We start from the raw sequence: 19,505 nt of genomic DNA on the forward strand, positions 1-19,505 counted from the left end.
TCGCTTCCACCTTCGGCCTGATCGTCACTTACCATCAGGTGAGATACAGGCCAAGAGCTTCCTCGTTTTGGAAAAAAAAAAAACTCGCAAACTATGTGACCTAGAGACATGACCACTATTAACCAAAAAAAGGTAATTAAATTTTCTACAGGTGACTTACTCAAGTTTTTCTATATCTTGTATAGTTTTCGAGACATCTACTCTAGAAGATCTGTAACATTGGAAAAATTCTGGGCAAACATTCTAGACATGCGGTAGCTCATGTTCCGGTGAGGGGACTGCACCGTGTGTAGGTATAATTTAAATGAACCACTTTTGACCCCTCATCACTTTTACATTATCACGACGTCAATTAAATTAGGCACATAGGTAAATTAGCTTCAAATTTCATATACCTCAAACGGTTATTTAGGTATTGACGTCCAAAAATCAAGGCACGTCACAACTTGATTTTTCCTTTACCAAAGTGTACTCGTACATACATAAAAACCAAAATAAAATGCAATGCATCTTATAATAATTTATTTCCAAACAATATCTTCGACCCAGTCGATGAAGCTGGACACGCGGGTGTAGATGCCTGGTAGGTTGGGCAGCGCGCAGCCGATGCCGAATGACGTCACGCCCACGATATAATACATCCGCCCGGTGGTGGTGGGGGGGAGTGGGATCTTTATCTGGAGAGGTCCTCCTGAGTCACCCTGGAAAAGAAATTTTGCATAAAAAATGGGGTTAGTAGTAGTTTCGCACCATTTTCCTTCGCACGAATGTGCGAAACGTCCCCTTTCAATATTGTTTTTTTTTTAGTAGGCATTTCGCCCGGATGTATTAGAAGTATTAAAATCGCGTGCGAATCGACTCTTTTTTTAACTAGTAGTATGCGATTACTAGTTCTCAAAGGGGTCGATTCGCACCCGTTTTTAATACTTTTGATAAATCCAGGCGAAACGCCTACTAAAAAAAATTATTGAAAAGGGACGTTTCGCACATTCGTGCGAAGGAAAATCGTGCGAAACTACTACTAACCCAAAAAATGTTGTTTGGTATTCTCAAAAGTAGTGCTTATTTTCACCCGTATTCACAAACATTACTTTGGGGCCTCATAGTGCGCGTGGACGCACTGGGTCCCAAAAACCTATTCATAGACGATACTTCAGTGGTGACAAGCACTATGCGTCCCTTAGAATGAACGCAAAGCTAAGGTAGACAGGGAGCTGTATTACGAAACGCATAGTGTCTATTTACGTCAAAATTTTTAGGTTATTCTCGTTTTTGAGGTTTGTTTGCTTTATTTATGGTTGTATTCGATTAATATCATCTTACAATGGATTACAGTAGTGAAGAGTCATTTGATAATTTTATCAATGAGCAAAGTAGAATAAGTACCAGAAAAGTGATACGGGATTCCCAAAATCCCTTTGATTATTACAATTCAGACGAATTTAGTTTAGGTTTTCCAAAGATAGGGTACTTTTCATACTTTTACCACTGATAAAAGAAGACCTGAGCAAATTAACTGCGAGAGGCCTTCCAGTGCCACCTATATAGGTACCTACATATATCAGTTGCTAGTGGCAAATAAAACAAAATTTTTTATGAAGTTTTATTTTCATCAATCTTCAATGGCTAATTTAATTTTATGTATTTGTAACTCATGAATCTTTTTTTTATGTTCTAAAAAATTTTTTTCTCTTGCTATCAAAGGACATCATCCACGTTTCATATATTTTTGGTCCAAAATCAAAAGTGCCGGCCAACAAAAAAAAGTGCTGTATTCTGACAGAATACGTCTGCCTTAGCATTTGTTACTATGGCACCAAAGCCGTAGCTCCACTGTGCGTCGAGTATTTGAGATCTAAAAGTCATCGATTATTCATACATTTTTTGTTCAAAATCAAAAGTGTCGGCCAATAAAAAAAAAAGTGCTGTGTTCTGACAGAATACGTCCGCCTTAGCATTTGTTACTATGGCACCAAAGCTGTAGCACCACTATGCGTCGAGTATTTGAGATCCAAAATTCATCGACGATTCATACATTTTTTGTTCAAAATCAAAAGTGTCGGCCAATAACAAAAAGTGCTGTCTTCTGACAGAATACGTCCGCCTTAGCATTTGTTACTATGGCACCAAAGCTGTAGCACCACTGTGCGTCGAGTATTTGAGATCTAAAATTCATCGACGATTCATACATTTTTTGTTCAAAATCAAAAATGTCGGCCAATAAAAAAAAAAGTGCTGTATTCTGACAGAATACGTCCGCCTTAGTATTTGTTACTATGACACCAAAGCTGTAGCACCACTGTGCATCGTAGTATTTGAGATCAAAGTCAGTCGTTTCATATATTTTTAGAGCTCAAATACTACGATGCACAGTGGTGCTACAGCTTTGGTGCCATAGTAATAAATGCTAAGGCGGACGTATTCTATCAGAATACAGCACTTTTATTTTTTGGCCGGCACTTTTGATTTTGGACCAAAATGGATGATGTCCTTTGTTTCTCTTTGTAGCCCCAACTCGTGCAAAGCCTGGTCTTGTTGTATATTATTCAATGTGGTGCGTTTGATTCTTGTTTCTATCTTAATCTTCATTCTTGCTACTACTAATCTTAATTTCTTGATACCTGAAAAGCAAATTATGAATTTAATTCCTTTGAGTATACTCTGCTTAGTTATTCCTCATAAATCTACCTACTAATATTTTAAAAACATTACTTGCTATTGGGTGTTGAGAACGTTTGATTGATTCCTGAGAAAGTTCTTTCTTTCTTTGGGTCTTTAAATTATTCCAGCAGGTTTGCAGTTGATGTGCGAGCCTTTGTGAAACATAAATAATGGTTGAGAATTGTAAGTCACTGTTAATTTTCCCTGGCCTGCTTATTTGACTCGATATTTTAGAGAGGATAATAATAGGTATGCTTGTCTTCAATAATAGGCCGTTCTCTTATATTATAGCTACAATGAGCAGCTCTCTTTCGGAAGAAGAAAACGGCAGCTTTTTTGATCTGAAAAATAATGATTGAAACACATTTTCACTATTTTTATCTGCTCAAGACAGTGTTTTATTATTGAATGAAAATAAACAATAAAATCGAAGTATTCATACTAACCTGATAGTTGTAGTTTTATCCATATTTATTTAATTCACAAATCCACAAAATAACGACACATAAAAACCGTTGCACCGTTTGAATGACAGGAATGTCATGTCAGTTAGCGGAGTGAAGTGCGTAACATAAGCGAACCAATCACAGAACTCTTTTCAACACTCTGATTTTGCATAGTCAAGGGTCGTTTAAGTATTGTTTATGAATTGAACGGCTTGTCATATGGAACGCATTGAGAAATGTCTCATTTCGCATAGCGTTGCTGCTTTGCATAGGTAAGTATCGTTTGTGAATACGGGTGTTTGAATCATAACATGTTTATTACTTGTAAAGTGAGTATTTTAGCGTCTTGGCCCACTTTTAGCTTGGTCCACGGGCCAAGTAGCTGGATTGAATTTCTAAATATTTTTTCTTCCAGCAACTGGGTCCTCCATTCCAGAACCTTGCTGCCCCATTCGCCGTCAGTTCTGCGTACTATGTGCCCTGCCCACTGCCACTTCAGCTTGCTAATTCGTTGGTCTATGGCAGCAACTTTAGTTCGTTTACGGATCTCCTCATTTCTGATTCGATCTTAAAGAAACACCGAGCATAGCCCTCTCCATAGCACGCTGTGCAACTTTGAGCTTCTGTATAAGGTATAAAGTGAGAGGTCACGTTTCCGAATTCTAATATTCTAGTGTAGTGTGACTGATATAGCCCGCAGAATCGCTAAAATCAAGTGGCAGTGGGAGGGGAACATAGCTCGTAGAGCGGATGGCCGCTGGGGCAGGAAGGTTCTTGAGTGGCGACCTCGGGCCGGAAGACGTAGCGTGGGCAGGCCTCCCACTAGGTGGACCGACGATCTGGTGAAGGTCACGGGAGGTGCCTGGATACGAGCGGTGCAGGACCGGTCTTTGTGGAAATCCTTGGGGAGGCCTTTGTCTTTCGACTGAAACAAACGAAGGAACACGGGCCGCTGGATTGTATTTTTAAATATTTTTACATCCAGCAACTGGCACTCTAAGATTCTACTGTAGAAAAAAACTATTACCTGGCAAGCATCAACACCGCCCGCCAGTTTCCCCGCGCAGAGCTGGTGATCCTGCATCCCGCACCAGTGCCGGTTGCAGGAAGGCTTCAGCAGTTTATCACACAGGTCTGACTCGAAGACATCCACCACCGCCGCTTGAAGGTCTGGAGCCGTTGTTCTGCTGACTGGAAAATAATTAATTAGACATTTTAGACACATCTTCATAATCATCAGGTAATTTAATCTCCACTGCAGGAACATGGCCTTTCTAGGGGAAAGGAGAGGAAACAAGGTTATTCACTTCTTTTTTTACCAGTTTTGAACTATCTTTCCTCAATATACAGCACTAACCGGACGAGTTTCCAACAATTAGGACATATTATTATTAATAATACTAGCAGTGCCCGCGACTTCGTGCGCGTGAAAAACATTTTTGCTCTGAACCTGTTACTCGTAGCGTGATGGTAATAGCCTATAGCCTTCCTCGATAAATGGGCTATCTAACACTAAAATATTTTTTTCAAATCGGACCGGTAGTTCTTGAGATTAGTTCATTCAAGTAAACAAACAAACAAACAAACTCTTCAGCTTTATAATATTAAGTATAGATTAGTAACCCCACTAAAAAAAGGAATAGCAAAACCCGACAAGTATGACAAGGAAAAAATCCATATCTGAACTAACTACCTTTATTTTAATTTAATGCAGATTAACAAGGAAAATGAACTAATAATAATAAATAATAATAATAAAAATTTTTATTCACCATAACAGAAATATGTATGAACAGAACTTAATACATAAGTATTTTAGTACAGTAGGTACAAGTCGGTAGAATGGCATGCCCCTGTCCTCTAAACTAGGATAGATCCTGTATCTTAGAGAACAGTGATTCCTCTGGAGACATTGTAATTACTTAAATTTAATTTTACATGTGGCTTTTATGTTATGCTTGCTGCTCACTATGTATGTGTGTGTGTGTGTGTGTGTGTGTGTGTGTGTGTGTGTGTGTGTGTGTGTGTGTGTGTGTGTGTGTGTGTGTGTGTGTGTGTGTGTGTGGCTGTGTGTGTGTGTGTGTGTGTGGATGTGTGTGTGTCTGTGTGTGTGTGTGTCTGAGTCAAAGTGGAAGTGGGTTTGGGAATGTGTTATTGTTGTGTTGTATTTATATTAAAAGATTTTCAGTCTCATTGTAATTTAGAGCAAGTAATAGTTCCTTTACTACTCGTTTGACCTCGTGTGTGGTCAGAGAATAAATGTTCGTAGAGTTATTAATTGTATTATACAATTTAGAGCTTAAGGCTTTGTGCTGTCTCTTTGCCCACGACGTACGGCACCGAATCAGGGGGCACGCTCTCATTGCTCCCTTTCGCCGTGCTGCGATCAGGCGGTTGAACGGCAGAGTCCGGTGTCGGCGCAGAACCAAACGGAGAATAGCAAGTTGCCGCACTGTGAGAACTTTACAATCGGCGTACAGTTCTTTGGTTGGGAACATACGCTTCTTCCGGGTCATGACCTTGAGGACAGCACGTTGAGCACGTTCAAGTTTTATCAGTGCAGTTTTGTCAGCACCGCCCCATACAGGAACACAGTATGAGATGACTGACTGGCATAATCCAAGGTAGACGGTGAAAAGTGTGCTTCGGTCAGCTGAATTGCGAAGATTTTTAAAAATGTATATAAGTTTCCGAACTCTTTCCGTAGTTTTTTCAATTTGAACATGCCAGTCAAGTCCCGCGTCTACATGGACCCCCAGATACTTCATACTACTAACCAATTCTAGTGGTTTACATTGGCAAATGCCAGGGGAGTTTTCGTGACAAGTGTGGACAATCACGTGCTCGGAATCAGGGTCAAGGTTTTTAGATTTTGATATGTCAAATCGAACAAGCCGTGTTTTATCTAAGTTAAGGGTAAGTAGGTTAGTGGATAACCACTTCATCACAATCTTTATAGCATTTACCGCATTGATTTTGGCGTTCACCCAGCTATCATCATGAACCAAGAGTGCAGTGTCGTCTGCATAGGTAAATATACTACAGTTATGGAGTGACATACTGCACAGCTCGTTAATATAAATGATGAACAGAGTTGGCCCTAAAATGCTGCCTTGTGGAACTCCGTAAGATACGCGTTCTTCGCAGCTTATCAGGGAACCAATTTTCACGCACTGGGTACGGTTGGTTAGGTAGCTTGAAAAGATGTCAAGGGGGGTGCCACGGATGCCAATAGCTTCAAGTTTGGATAGAAGGATTGGGACAGAGACCGTGTCAAATGCCTTAGAAAGGTCCAAAAAGATGCCATAACACTTGTGCTTGCCGTCAACATTGCCAACTAGGGTTTCAACAAATTCAGACACTGCGTCTTCTGTAGATCTGTCGCTACGGAACCCATATTGGTTATCAGACAGGATGCAGTGCTTGTTTAGGTAGTTTTTCAGCGAAGTGTTAATGTAACGTTCCAGAATCTTGGAGAAGGCAGTGAGTACTGAGATGGGCCTGTAGTTTGTGACACGGTCTCTGTCTCCCCCCTTATGGATTGGATGAATAATAGCCTTTTTGAAAGCTGACGGAAAGACTCCCTGGGAAATACAGAGATTAAAAATATGAGTGAGGGGTGGGATCAAGTTAATACGAGACTGTATAATAACACGTGCTGGAATATCATCCCAGCCCGTGGCACAGTCAACCCGTAGGTTCATTATCAGTCTTTCCACCTCAGCCTCGTCAAGTGGAAGTAAGGCGAAGGAATTGATAGTAGGAAACCTAGGAGAACTGTGATTGGGGCTTATAGACTGGGTAGGAGACTGGATTTTTAAGGCTAGATTTTTACCAACATTTGCAAAGAACTCGTTTACAGCATTAATGGAACTCTTAGTGTCGTTGGCGATATAGAGCAGCTCATCAGGTGTTTTATGTAGGCGTTTAGTGTTTGTTATAGTTTTGACAACGTTCCACATGTCCTTGGGATTGTTTTTAGCTTTTTCAAACTCGCATTTTTCGTAGGCAGTTTTTAGTTTCCTTAGAAGCAAATTGCAAAAGTTTCTATATCTTGTGTATGTGGTTCTAAGTATGTAATTTTCGGGGTCCTTTTTTAATTTAAGGTGCATAGAGTCACGGTTGTGTATACACCGGAGCAAACCCGCTGTAATCCACGGCTTAATTATTTTACTTTTGCGAGGAACTCTTTTTATTTCTTTATGTTTATCAGTTATTGTATTGACTATAGTTATGAGTTTACTAGCAGCTATATCTGGATTATTTTCTTCGAGAATCTGAATAAAGTTGGCCTGGTCTAGTTCAGTTTTTATTGCTTTAAAATTGTAATTAATGATCGTGTTAGATAGGGGTTGGTTTGAGATATCTTTGAGCTTTAATGATAGGAGTACAGGATAATGGTCAGTGATCTCAGTTTGTAACACCGCAACTGTGGCAGGAGATTTGGTCCTTAACATAACATGGTCTAAACAGTTGCCTGCTCTAGTGGGGAGTAAGTGTGCAGGCAGGAGACCCAGGGAAGCCATTAAGTTCAGGTATTCTTCAGAATAAGAGTGCTTGTTACCTTTCTTTATGTCTATATTAATGTCGCCTATCACAACTATATTAGCTGAGTTAATGTAACGGATGACATTTTCCAAACTACTGAAAAACCTGTCTAACTTCTCATATGATGGGGATCGGTAGATGGCGATGATTGCAGTATGCCCAATATAGCACAACAAGCCATTTGCATCTTTAATCAATGGTTCAGTAACACGACAATTTAAGCACGTTTTAACATAGACAACCACACCGTCATTTTGTATTGGATTGTTTGTGGAAGAAAAAACTGAGTAGCCATGAAGATAAGGAAGTGCTGGATTGTCCTTAAGCCGACATTCCGTTAATATTAGCACATCACAGTCAATACTAGTCGTCTTCAGTGTTGCTATAAAATTATCGAAATTTTTGCCAATACTTCTAATATTAATATGTATCATTGTAAGTCCAGAGCCATCGACTGAAAAGTAGCCCTTACATTCTTCAGGAGTGCAACAGTACAACTGGGCGACATTGAAATTGTCAATGTCAGTAGCTAGATTATCTACGACGGCCATTATTTCTGTGAAATACTGATATTTGTAAAACGTAGAGACCTTTGTCTACTACGTTATTAGTTGGAGAGTTTTGTACTGTTGCATACCTAAAGAATATCCGACATATGAAGCGATTATTTTTAAATGCATTGTCTATCAAAAATGCCCGGACCTTCTTGAATGAATTTGAGAAGTTGGCAATGATGGCGATGGCTATTGCTATTAGATCATTAATTATTTTGGTGAAGTCATAATAAAAGTGCAATGTGTAGTAGTAACGCGATACGTGATATAATTCATGATAGGTATGGACTGAATAAGGTGGTGAGAGTTGTGTGGGGTGTGTTTGTGATGTGAGAATGTGTGTAAATAGGATGTGTGAGTAGTAACAAGGTGAATATAATCTTACAATAAATGTTTTAACAGATCTGTTGTTTTTGATATAATTAAGCGGTGTCGAGTAATATGGAGAGACATTTCTCAGATTTAATATGTATGTAATTAGACGTTGGATCTTTGCGGAGAAGCACCCGGCCCTTGGACGTCCAGCAAAACTTATACTCATGTTTTTTGGCAACTCAGTATTAGGTAGATAAATTATTATTTATCTGTACTCAACGCATCTTCGTTTTTATCCTCATTGGCAACTAACGAATATCGTTAATAACCTATTAGTAACTCATTGACTAGCTTTTGCCTGCGGTTTTACCACGTGGATTCCACTTTTAAGGTAACTTAACTTTTTTTATTTATTTATGCATAACAAGGCAGGTATTTGACCACAATCGTACCTGGTTTTAAGTGGGATACAGTCTAGGATGGTACATAATATCTGCCCTGTAAGTGCCTAATCACTCTTGCTTCACCTTATTCCGTAGTAGCCATGTACCTATGTGTATAATTATGTGCAATATTGCTATAGTAAATTGGCACCGACTCTACAATATTATATTTTAACTTTATCTTACATACCTAGATCTAAAATACCTGTATCTTACACACCTATATCTTACATACGAGTACCTGTAGGCATCTTACAATATCCCTATCTTACAATACCTGTATCTTACATACCTGTTTCAACAACACCCCATCCGGTCAATGTTGCCTTCTGCCCGATCAAAGGACTGCTCTCACCACTCCAAAGGCAAGCAGGTTGTACGTAGTTGTCGAATTGCACTGGATTCTGCAACTCCATCAGAGCTATGTCGTAATACTTCATTGGGGCTTTGTAGTTAGGATGCTCTATTATACGTTTGATGTTCGCCTGGGTTGGTAACGTGTCGTTGAGATACTGAAATGTAATACATTTACTTATAAAATAACCAAGATAAATCTACACTCAAGACAAGTCTATGACCAGTGTGTGTTGCCTTGCCAGTGATAACATACGGATCTGAGACGTAGTCGGTTACTAGAAGGACCTCATCAGAAGACTCAAGGTCACCCAAACGGCGATGAAGCATGCTATGCTTGGAGTTCCCTGCGTGATCGAATCAGAAATAAGGAGCTGGCTATGGCCAGCGTTAAATTCTGCTTCTAAGGCTGAGTTGCATTGCACCACCTAACTTTGACGGTAACTTTAACGATAGCCGGTATTTTTTGTATGGAATTTGACAGATTTTTTATGTTTGTCAAAGTAAAGTAAGATGGTGCAACCCAGCCTTAGTGTTTCTGGTTGGGGAGGCCTGTTATCCCTTTTTTCGCCTTTTACGTCATATCCACGGGAAGTTCAGGAATTTTTAATTGAATGTGGAAAACTGAAAATCCTTGAATTATAACTAGGTATGATAATACTCCCAAGCTGCTTTCGGCTACGGTGACTACCACACATTCCTTTAGCCCCATCATGTGCCCTATATTACCAGGTACACAGGGTGGAAACGATAAGTGATCTCACTCGATTATTTCTAAACTATACAAGATATCAATAAACTAGTTACTGATCCTGAAAGTGCTTCATGAGCTCTATCAAACGGTATTAATAATAGGTTACAGAATAAACTGAATCTATCCGAAAATTCAATGTTTCCAGCTTCCATACTAAATGTATGCCAGACACACAATATTAGAAGTGTATTTTTTTTATTTAATAATAAACTCTTAAAATAAAGTCGTAAATTGTATTCTTATTTAAAATTATTCATGAAAAACATTGGTTTTAGGCTTTACTTGCTATATAATATTGTCAAGAGATGGGTGTCATCACTGTGGTAGTACTAAATGTATGGAAGAAGGAAACCAGTTTTTGAATATCTTGTATAGTTTAGAAATAATCGAGTGAGATCACTTAACGTTTCCACCCTGTATACCACATATCAGTAAAGTTATTCTATTCTTAATGACATTACTTACATCATCAGCAATATTATTAGATCCCAATCTGACGATCTTGGGCACCACATCGGCAACACTCGTGTCTCGCTCGGATGCCTTCGTGCAGTGCGCTGCGGTCAGCACGAATTTGTCGCTGATGAGCGAGCCTCCGCATTTAAAGATCCACGTGCCTACAGCCGCCTTCCAGCCTATGGCGCCCTGGTAGAAAATAAGTTGTAAAGTTTACAAATGCCGGGAAAGCTCTTGTAAGACATAATTTCTAGTATACAGGGTGACTGGTTATTAGTGGCGGGGCCGTTAAGGGGAGGTAGTCTAGGGTTATTTTGACAGATATCACTCTCATAGTGATATCTGTCAAAATAACCCTAGACTACCTCTACGAGTACCGACGACGGCTCCGCCACTAATTACCAGTCACCCTGAATATTCAATAAAATTCTCATGAGTTCTTTCCTGGTTTACGACTTCGTTTTGCTTGTTGTTTGTCCAAATATAAAAATGCTTTTACTACAGTTATTTTATGGGAGTTACATGTATCGGAAACTTAAAAGTCAAGTTATGGCAGTCCACTGCTGGATACAAGTTACCCTTAAAAAAACCCCTAAGGGACTTTTCTTTTCTCTCTAGAGTTTTCTTGCATTGTCTTCTAAATAGTTTTATATCTGGCACTTAGCCAGAAGTATATCTTAGACTTGTCATGCTCACTAAAATGTCTCTGGGGTAGTGGCGTGTGAGGCGGGTCGTTACATTCCCTATAATATAGTCGAGTGAAGCGATGGCTGGTTCACAGGTCATGTCTGTGAACAGGCGCTGCCTTCGGGGACTGGTCAAGGAAAGATATACCTGACATAAAATATATATGTATCAAAACGCAACAATTAACCTAGAAATTACAACAAGATAATAGGAGGTGTACACTAAAGGTGTCCTGAGGGTTTATGTACAGTCGAGGAATGAAAAGGTTCGTCACCTTAGTGTCTAGCGTCGTAGCGTAGTGTCGCACTAGGTACTGTAAGAGTCAAACCTGCCAACATAACAGTGCAAGAAACAGTGCTGCTAACATTTAAATAAATATGACGTTTGCTAACGAATAAGGTTTTGCTTGTTTATTTTTCTATCCCATCAGTGCAATGCAATGATGACATTGACCAATTGACAATAGTTTTTTTTATTTAAAAGAAATAATAATGGCAGGTTGAACCAACAAGAAGGTTTTAGTTTATGAATCATAATAATCTTCTTGACAAGATAAATCGTCAAACAACTTTGATCTGAATAATTTTGAACTTTACTGACGAACAGTTAAAGATTATTTTCTCTAACTCGAGATTATTCTGTAACATAGTTTCAAAAGGTAATATGTGCTCGCGATTCGTTGAAGGAATCAATTTGAAAACTGACGAACCTTTTCATTCCGTGACTGTACTAGTTAAGAATTTCAATTCGAATTTGACTCTTCTGATACAGAACCCCGAAAACTGAACCATCGCAGTTCTTACCATGTGAGGGAATTCTCCTGGTTTCGCACTTACACCTCCAATGGCATAGTAAGGTCCGTAGGGTCCGGGGTGTTTAATTTCGTAGGCCAAACCTGAAAGTATCAGAGATGAGAAGATCAGAAAGTCATACTTAAAGTGTCATTCATGATCCTATCTGATGAGATATACTGACGCCCGTCTTCACAAACTATTTTTGCTTAAGTAAAGCAGCAAATCGAACGCACAGCGTTGAATAGAGCTTTGTGATTGGTTCGTGTGCCACTCTGTGCGTCCACGCGCACTGTGAGACCTATAGTAATGTTTGTGAAATACGGGCGTGAGTCCTTTACGGAATTAACTCTTGTATTCTCTGAGCATTTAAATGCAAGTGTCAAGACATAGATCTAACCAATTTCGTAAATAAAATATTCATCATCGTCATCATCATTTCCGCCTCAGGACGTCCACTGCTGAATATAGACCCCCCAATGACGTCCACATCGTACGGTTGGTAGCGCCCTGCATCCAGCGCCTTCCTGCTACCTTTATCAATCAGGTCGTCAGGTATCACCCACAAGTTGGACCGACCAACCGGAATAAAATATTGAAAATACGAAACTGTATTTTTGATCTCATTTAATTGCATATTCATAGACAATTCGGCTTGCCTTAAGATTTATTTTTATTGACCTATCGTATCACTTTACTTACACTTTACCTTAGCCGCCTCTGTGGTCTAGTGGTAAGACCACCTGCTTCAGACGCAGAGGTCCCGGGTTCGATTCCCAGTGGGGGCAGATTTTTCTTTTCGGTTTGGTTGGTGGTAGGGCTTGTTCTAAGTCCGCCTGGCTAGCTACCACCATCTTACCTAAGTCTGTCGCCATAACAACAATGTTAACAGCATTGTTGTGTTCCGGTAGAGAGGTAAGATAGCCAGTTCCTCCGTGGTTGAGGATTCCGGGTGAAGCTCGCTTCCATCTTCGGCCTGATCATCACTTACCATCAGGTGAGATACCCTGCTTCCTCGTTGTGGATAAAAAAAAACTTTGTATTGCTGTTCGTTCGTTTCAGCCGAAAGACGACCACTGCTGGACAAAGGCCTCCCTCAAGGATTTCCACAAAGACCGGTCCTGCGCCGCTCACATCCAGGGATCCTTCGAGCCGGATATTGATGAAATAAACAGTGGACTGTATTACAGGTTTATTGAGACTACGTTAAACACAGTTTGGTTGGCAATTACAAGCAAGGGAGCGCGCGCGGTGTCTGCGGTGGCGTGAGGTGAAGTGAGCGGCCGATCGCCGCGGGTGCCGCGCGCCCGCGCCTCTGGGCCGAGAGCAGCCGAGGGCAGCCGAAGGTGCTCGAACATCCAGGCACCTCCCGCGACCTTCACCAGATCGTCGGTCCACCTAGTGGGAGGCCTGCCCACGCTACGTCTTCCGGCTCGTGGTCGCCACTCAAGAACTTTCCTACCCCAGCAGCCATCAGCTCTTCGAGCTATGTGCCCCGCCCACTGCCACTTGATTTTAGCGATTCTACGGGCTATGTCAGTCACTCTGGTTCTCCAACGGATCTCCTCATTTCTGATTCGATCACGCAGGGAAACTCCGAGCATAGCACGCTCCATCGCTCTTTGGGTGACCTTGAGCCTTCTTATGAGGCCCATAGTAAGCGACCACGTCTCAGATCCGTAGACCATCACAGGCAACACACACTGGTCAAATACTTTTGACTTAAACACAATGCTCGATGGCCTCAGTAGAGCCTCTCAACAAGTGGGTCTTATAATGAACATGGACAAGACAAAAATCATGTCAAATGCCCGTGTTGTACCCACTCCTCTGAAGGTTGGAGACACTACACTCGAAGTTGTATTGCTGTATGAATTCTAAATAAATAAGTACTTACATGCGTCACTACTCTTTCTTGTCTCCTCGCGAACTTTAATGTCGTAGATATGTTCATAGCATTCTGAGAAAAAAAATTACAAGCTCATTAATTTTAACACTAATTTAATAACAATATTTTAATTTCAAATGATGCAGAAAATAAATGGTAGTGCTTGCTTAGAGCGCTTTCACATTTAGGCGACTTAGCAGCGCGACAAAGGCGTAACAGACGACAAACGCGTAAGCTTTCCGCCCTCGGCTTCGCCCGCGTGGAATTTTTCGGTTTTCTATACGTAACCTATGATACTTAGCAATAATGTGACTTTCTATGGGTAAAATATTTCTTTAAATCGGTTCAGTAGATCCCGAGATTACCATTTAACAAATATGCAAACACACAAACTTTACCTCTTTAAAATATTAGTATAGATGACAGCGGATGCCTGCATTCACATTAAAAAAATAACGCCGCTGCCGCGCTGCTGTCGCGCTTCTCACGCCCTAATGTGATGTAAAAGCGGCCTTATATACCATATGGCTTTAAAAATGAGAATAATAGAAGAAAAAGAGAGGCAGATGCCCAGACGAGGGTTAAAAAGGTACTAACTCACTTCGCTGAGCCTTCGACCTGGCCTGTTGAAGTCCTTCACTTCAGGCTTGTACCTATTCAGGCATGGGTTTGGCTCCTCAGTTGTAGTTGTTGGCTCAGTTGCTACTAGTTTCTGACTTTCTGAATTCCTCTGAAATAGAAATAAATAATAAAATAAAGGAAAAAAGCTCTTCATCATCATTTCAGCCATAGGAAGTCCACTGCTGAACATAAGCCTCCCTCAATGGCCGGTTGGTGGCGGCCTGCATCCTGCGCCTTCCCGCTACCTTTATGCGGTCGTCGGTCCACCTTGTGGGTGGACGTCCCACGCTGCGCTTTCCGCAAAAAGCTCATTTTCATTCATTTCCAAAATGTTTAGTTGCTAAAGTCGCAGTTAATAGCAACAAAAAACTCACTCAGCAATATTGGCAAACATGATTTTTAATTTATGGAATTTATCTTTTACATGTCGAAAGACCGGTCAAAAACGTTGTGTTATGTTTGGGGTAAAACTCTTTAGGAATTTTGATAATAGGATTTTTAATTTATGCATAGAGAATCTTTGACGTTTTGCATGCCGATTGACCGGACTAAAACGTGGTTTATGTAAATAATATTTGGCGTAAAAACCCTCTTGGAAATTACGACAGGATAAAATTCTAATCAAAACAACAATTTTAAAAAAATACATAATATTTTTACTTAGAACATTTTTGTTATTATTAAGTCACTTACAATCGATGGTGTTTCATCACCGCCAGAGCCCCAATTCCAGCTTGCCTCTTGCTAAAAACAAGTATAAAATAAAGTATTATTTTTAAGTATAATCCATGCACAACGAAAGTAGTCCTGCCTTTGCGTCCACCACTGCTGAACTAGGCAGGATCCAGGATCTACAGTATGAAAAAGTTGAATCATTTCAACAGAAAATGACAAAGTATTTAAAAGCCAATTAATGACTTTTAATGAGTAAGAGTGTAAAAATTATATGAATGAAACTGTATTTTACAAAGGAATGTCCCTTGCACACGTTATAAATTACGTCACATATCAATAACCGTGACCAGGGATTTTACCTCTTGGATTTACTAGTTACGATACTCAAGGAGAAAAATTGTTTAATTAAATCATCATAACTAAAGGATATTAATTTTATAATTGAAAATATAATCCTATGAAATGAATCGCCCTTACTACAATAAATTGAATAAAGATTACCGTTTTTAAATTATTCCTACCTTACTGAAATAATGTATTTTATACAATTTCAATTCTGGCCACTTTCCAAATAAAACTTAGGTTTCAGTTAAGATTTCTGTTTAAATTTGGGAAAATAAATAGAAGAAGGAAGGAAATACTGTCAGGGAATCCGTTTTTGAGCGCCGCGGTGTAATAAAATTTTCGTATTTGGCATTTCAATTGTAACTGGATTACGTTTATATTATATTAACATACTTATTTATTTTCTTCTTACATGTAGGTTGTAAAGTCAAAGTCAAAGTCAAAATTTCTTTATTTGTTTAGACTAATAAATAAATAGTTCTTACAAATCGTCATTTTGCTCTTAAGGAGCCTCTACATGTCTCATAATCTTTTTACCCTACCAGCGCTTCGAGACCAACATTTGGCAAGTGCTGAGAAGAAGCACCGCAACAAGTAAGTGTATGTAGGTACAAGTTATTTCACGACCTTTGTGGAAGAGTGTAGGAACCGCTATAAAAATGTGTCTATATTATCGAATACTCTAAATGGTCACACATAAAATCTTTACATAATTTTCTACTTACTCTTTTCTCTCTTCGAAGTGACTCTACATCGTCCGTAGTGAAACAACTGGATGACACTATAAAAACAAAATAAATCACTATAAAAAAAGTTCCACTAAGGCCTGATTCGACCAAACTTTTATCCGAGAATAACTCCTGGTATAACTGGCACATTGACAGTTTCAGTATGGGAAATTATGTCAAAATGATAAGTTTATTCCGAGATTAATATTTACTCTTGTTTGGTAGAATCCACCCTAAATTGCGGTATCGGCACCTTTAGTTGTGACAGCAATAAAAATGTAGCATTATGTCTAAGCAAAATAAATAATTGCAATTAAAAAGTGACATAACACACTCATCATTTTTTTAACTAGCACTGAAATTAAGCTCCATTAAGTTACAAAAATTCAAATACCTATTATCACACACAGAACCACCACAGTTCTCATGACTACACTAAGATTTCACTCAGTTCTGCTTATTCAAAGCACATTAACTATACGTGCTAAGTATTCGCCGGTAAAATCTATACTAAATGAACATCTCAAAACAAGTTTCCAAGGCTTCGAAGCAAAATAAACATAAATAACTGTAGTACAGTTCGAGTCTTGGGTAATCACCGTGACACGACCTTATGACGTACGTTTTTTATGGCAGACTTAATGATTAATATGATATGTAAGGCGTAAGAAGACTCAAATTATTACCTGTTTAGTAAATCAATAAAAAATCTGCCTTCGGATGATCATAACAGTGTCTAATTGACTCGTCTGTCTTTGTGATTCTCGCCCGTATTCACAAAGGTTGCTTGCTTAGGTGAAGCAGCAAATCGAACGCACAGTGTTAAATAGAGCTCTGTGATTGGTTCGTGTGTCACCCTGTACGTCCACGCGCACTGTGAGACCTCATAGTAATGTTTGTGAATACGGGCGTTAGAGTTCCTAATTTACTCGTCTGTCTTTGTGATTCTACGTCGTGACTTTATGCTCTAAGGACTTCTAAATAAATAAAAAGGCATGTTGTGTCATTGACTAGAAATAAATACACCATTATAACCAGTTTTTAGCATTGTGGAAACTTTATCAATTAAGTAATTACTTTATATCAATACTAGCTTTCCGCCCGCGGCTTCGCTCGCGTGGAATTTTGTCTGTCACAGAAAAACTTTATCGCGCGCGTCCCTGTTTCAAAAACCGGGATAAAAACTATCTTATGTCCTTTCCCGGGTCTCAAACTATGTCCATGCCAAATTTCATCAAAATCGGTTCAGTGGTTTAGACGTGAAAGAGAGACAGACAGAGTTACTTTCGCATTTATAATATTAGTTAGTATAGAAGTTCAAATCAAATGAAATCACAATTTCATCCCATCATACTACCATATATTTTATTCGCGCGAATGCTCGTCAGTATCGTTCCCTTTCACTATTCTGTCTCGCGAACAGTACAAAGTCCATTTAAAACAGTTAACTTATTAACTCTTAGGCTGAGTTGCACCACCCAAAGACCGTAACTATGACGATAAACGGTGCTTTTGTATGGAGTTTGACAGATATTTGACGTTTGTCTCAGTTAAAGTAAGATGGTGCACCATCTTTACCAACCCAGCCTTAGTCTTATACCTTACCAGTACCTAGTACTGACAGATGTTAACCTTTAACTATAGTCGTGAAAAAATAATCACACTCCCATGGACGCCGGGTCTCACAGACCCCTATCTAAAATTCTTCATAATTTCATATCTGAACCAATTTGAATTTATCAAAGAGTTGATATATTTCTAATAACTATTAATAAAGGATCTAGCAGTAAATGTAATAAATTTTTAATCAATATTTAATTATTTTTTGGCAAATTAAAAAAAACAGACATTTTTCAGTGTTAATTGACTTGGCATCACATATAGGCTCCTTAATTACTGTCGATTAATAATAAATCAAACTAATATTTTTTTCCTTGCTAATTAATAACCGTGTAACATAAAAACATAAACAGAATTTCTGAAAGACATAAAATGAAAATTTTGACAAGGGTTAAACTTACTAAAATTATAAACAGTGGCCTAGAACACTAAAGACAAATTATCTCTACAGGCATGTGTCATCTTTCTTTGAGAGCTTTGATAGGCAAAATATACACCATTCAGAATCGGAATCTGCAGCAATGGTACCTTCTAAGACATCTAAACTCAAAAGAAGGATCGTCTACAAGTAAAACTTTACTTCTGGAATGTTACTTAGATAGTGGGGCTAATAATATAGCTGATGTACTCAGATACTTTCTACCATTATGTATTCTTAAACTAATACAATTTACAACATATTATAATGATATACTATAAAAAAAATATAGTTGACAAGTCACATCCATACAAGTATGTTTGTATGGAAATTATAGTCATCGGGTCTCCCAGACCCCGATAAAATTTTGGATGGTTATTACTCACGTAATAAGTGCCGGAAGACGCGATTTCATGCCTCCTCGGTCCAAACACAGTTAAAACTGAAGCTACTGAGATGGTCGAGAGCAGCACGTGGCGGGAAGGTATTTAAACCGAGAAATTGAAAAGGGGGGTGGGCCTCTGAGACCCGACGTCCATAGTTAAAGGTTAAGGTAACACTGGTCGTTGTGGAAATCCTGAGCTCTCCCATCTAGACAGAGTTGGGCTTTCGGTTGAAGAAAACCAAAACACTTCACTGACTTCGACTCAACAAAACAATGCCATTTCAAAATTCCGTCTCATCCCACGACCCTTATTTATATTAACCCGCGTCACCTGTAACTAAATCCCGGAATGATTTATTCGCGCGAATGCTCGTCAATATCGTTCCCTTCCACTAATCCGTCTCGCAAACATTCGGCCCCATTAATCAGCCCTCTGACGTTTAATATTTCACCTCGCCCGACCTTGGCGCTGAGTGATCGGCAAGATTGTTTTAAAGGAAGTCGCATTTTGGACTGATTTTTAATATTAGAGGTGTTAGTCTTCCAAGGATTAGAGGTACACTGATTGGCATCAAATATAAATAAATAAATATCCTTGGACATTTTTACACTGCGCTTCTAGTCCCAAACTAAGCAAAGCTTGTACTATAGGTACTAGACAACGCATATAAACATACTTAAATACTTTTTTTTTGTAAATACATACTTATTATACATAGAAAACACCCAGTCCAATACAAACAAATATGTTTATGCACACAAATGTTTGTACTGTGCGGGAATCGAACCCGCTACCTCCGGAATAGTAGTCTGATT

General features: G+C 39.2%; 1 protein-coding gene across 4 annotated transcripts; it reads right to left on the bottom strand.

The window, feature by feature from the left end:
- Positions 1-507: 507 nt before the first annotated feature.
- On the bottom strand, positions 508-16,778 carry LOC135079439 (trypsin-1-like). Of its 4 annotated transcripts, none has more exons than XM_063974100.1 (10): positions 16,661-16,778; positions 16,264-16,319; positions 15,212-15,262; positions 14,495-14,627; positions 13,907-13,969; positions 12,022-12,113; positions 10,541-10,720; positions 9,260-9,479; positions 4,135-4,298; positions 508-701 (listed from the first exon to the last, which is right to left on the bottom strand). In XM_063974100.1, exons 1-10 carry the CDS (start codon positions 16,692-16,694, stop codon positions 522-524), a joined length of 1,173 nt encoding a protein of 390 aa, XP_063830170.1. In that variant the 5' UTR covers positions 16,695-16,778; the 3' UTR covers positions 508-521. The 4 variants fall into 4 exon arrangements, with proteins under 4 accessions (XP_063830170.1, XP_063830171.1, XP_063830172.1 ...); XM_063974101.1 differs by lacking the exon at positions 16,661-16,778 and adding an exon at positions 16,479-16,501; XM_063974102.1 differs by lacking the exon at positions 15,212-15,262 and having other exon boundaries at positions 16,661-16,761.
- Positions 16,779-19,505: the final 2,727 nt, after the last annotated feature.

The sequence above is a fragment of the Ostrinia nubilalis genome, chromosome 16 (genome assembly GCF_963855985.1).
Source record: "Ostrinia nubilalis chromosome 16, ilOstNubi1.1, whole genome shotgun sequence".
Lineage (NCBI taxonomy): Eukaryota > Metazoa > Arthropoda > Insecta > Lepidoptera > Crambidae > Ostrinia > Ostrinia nubilalis.

What these genes read in the sequence shown, in the direction of transcription:
- LOC135079439 (XM_063974100.1), bottom strand. Translation starts at nt 16,694, where the DNA reads ATGAGAACTGTGGTGGTTCTGTGTGTGATAATAG. An exon ending in CACTTCGAAGAGAGAAAAGA is followed by an intron (nt 15,263 to 16,263) that starts GTAAGTAGAAAA and finishes ACTTGTTTTTAG; the next exon opens with CAAGAGGCAAGCTGGAATTG. An exon ending in GCGGTGTTGATGCTTGCCAG is followed by an intron (nt 702 to 4,134) that starts GTAATAGTTTTT and finishes TTTCTTTTCCAG; the next exon opens with GGTGACTCAGGAGGACCTCT.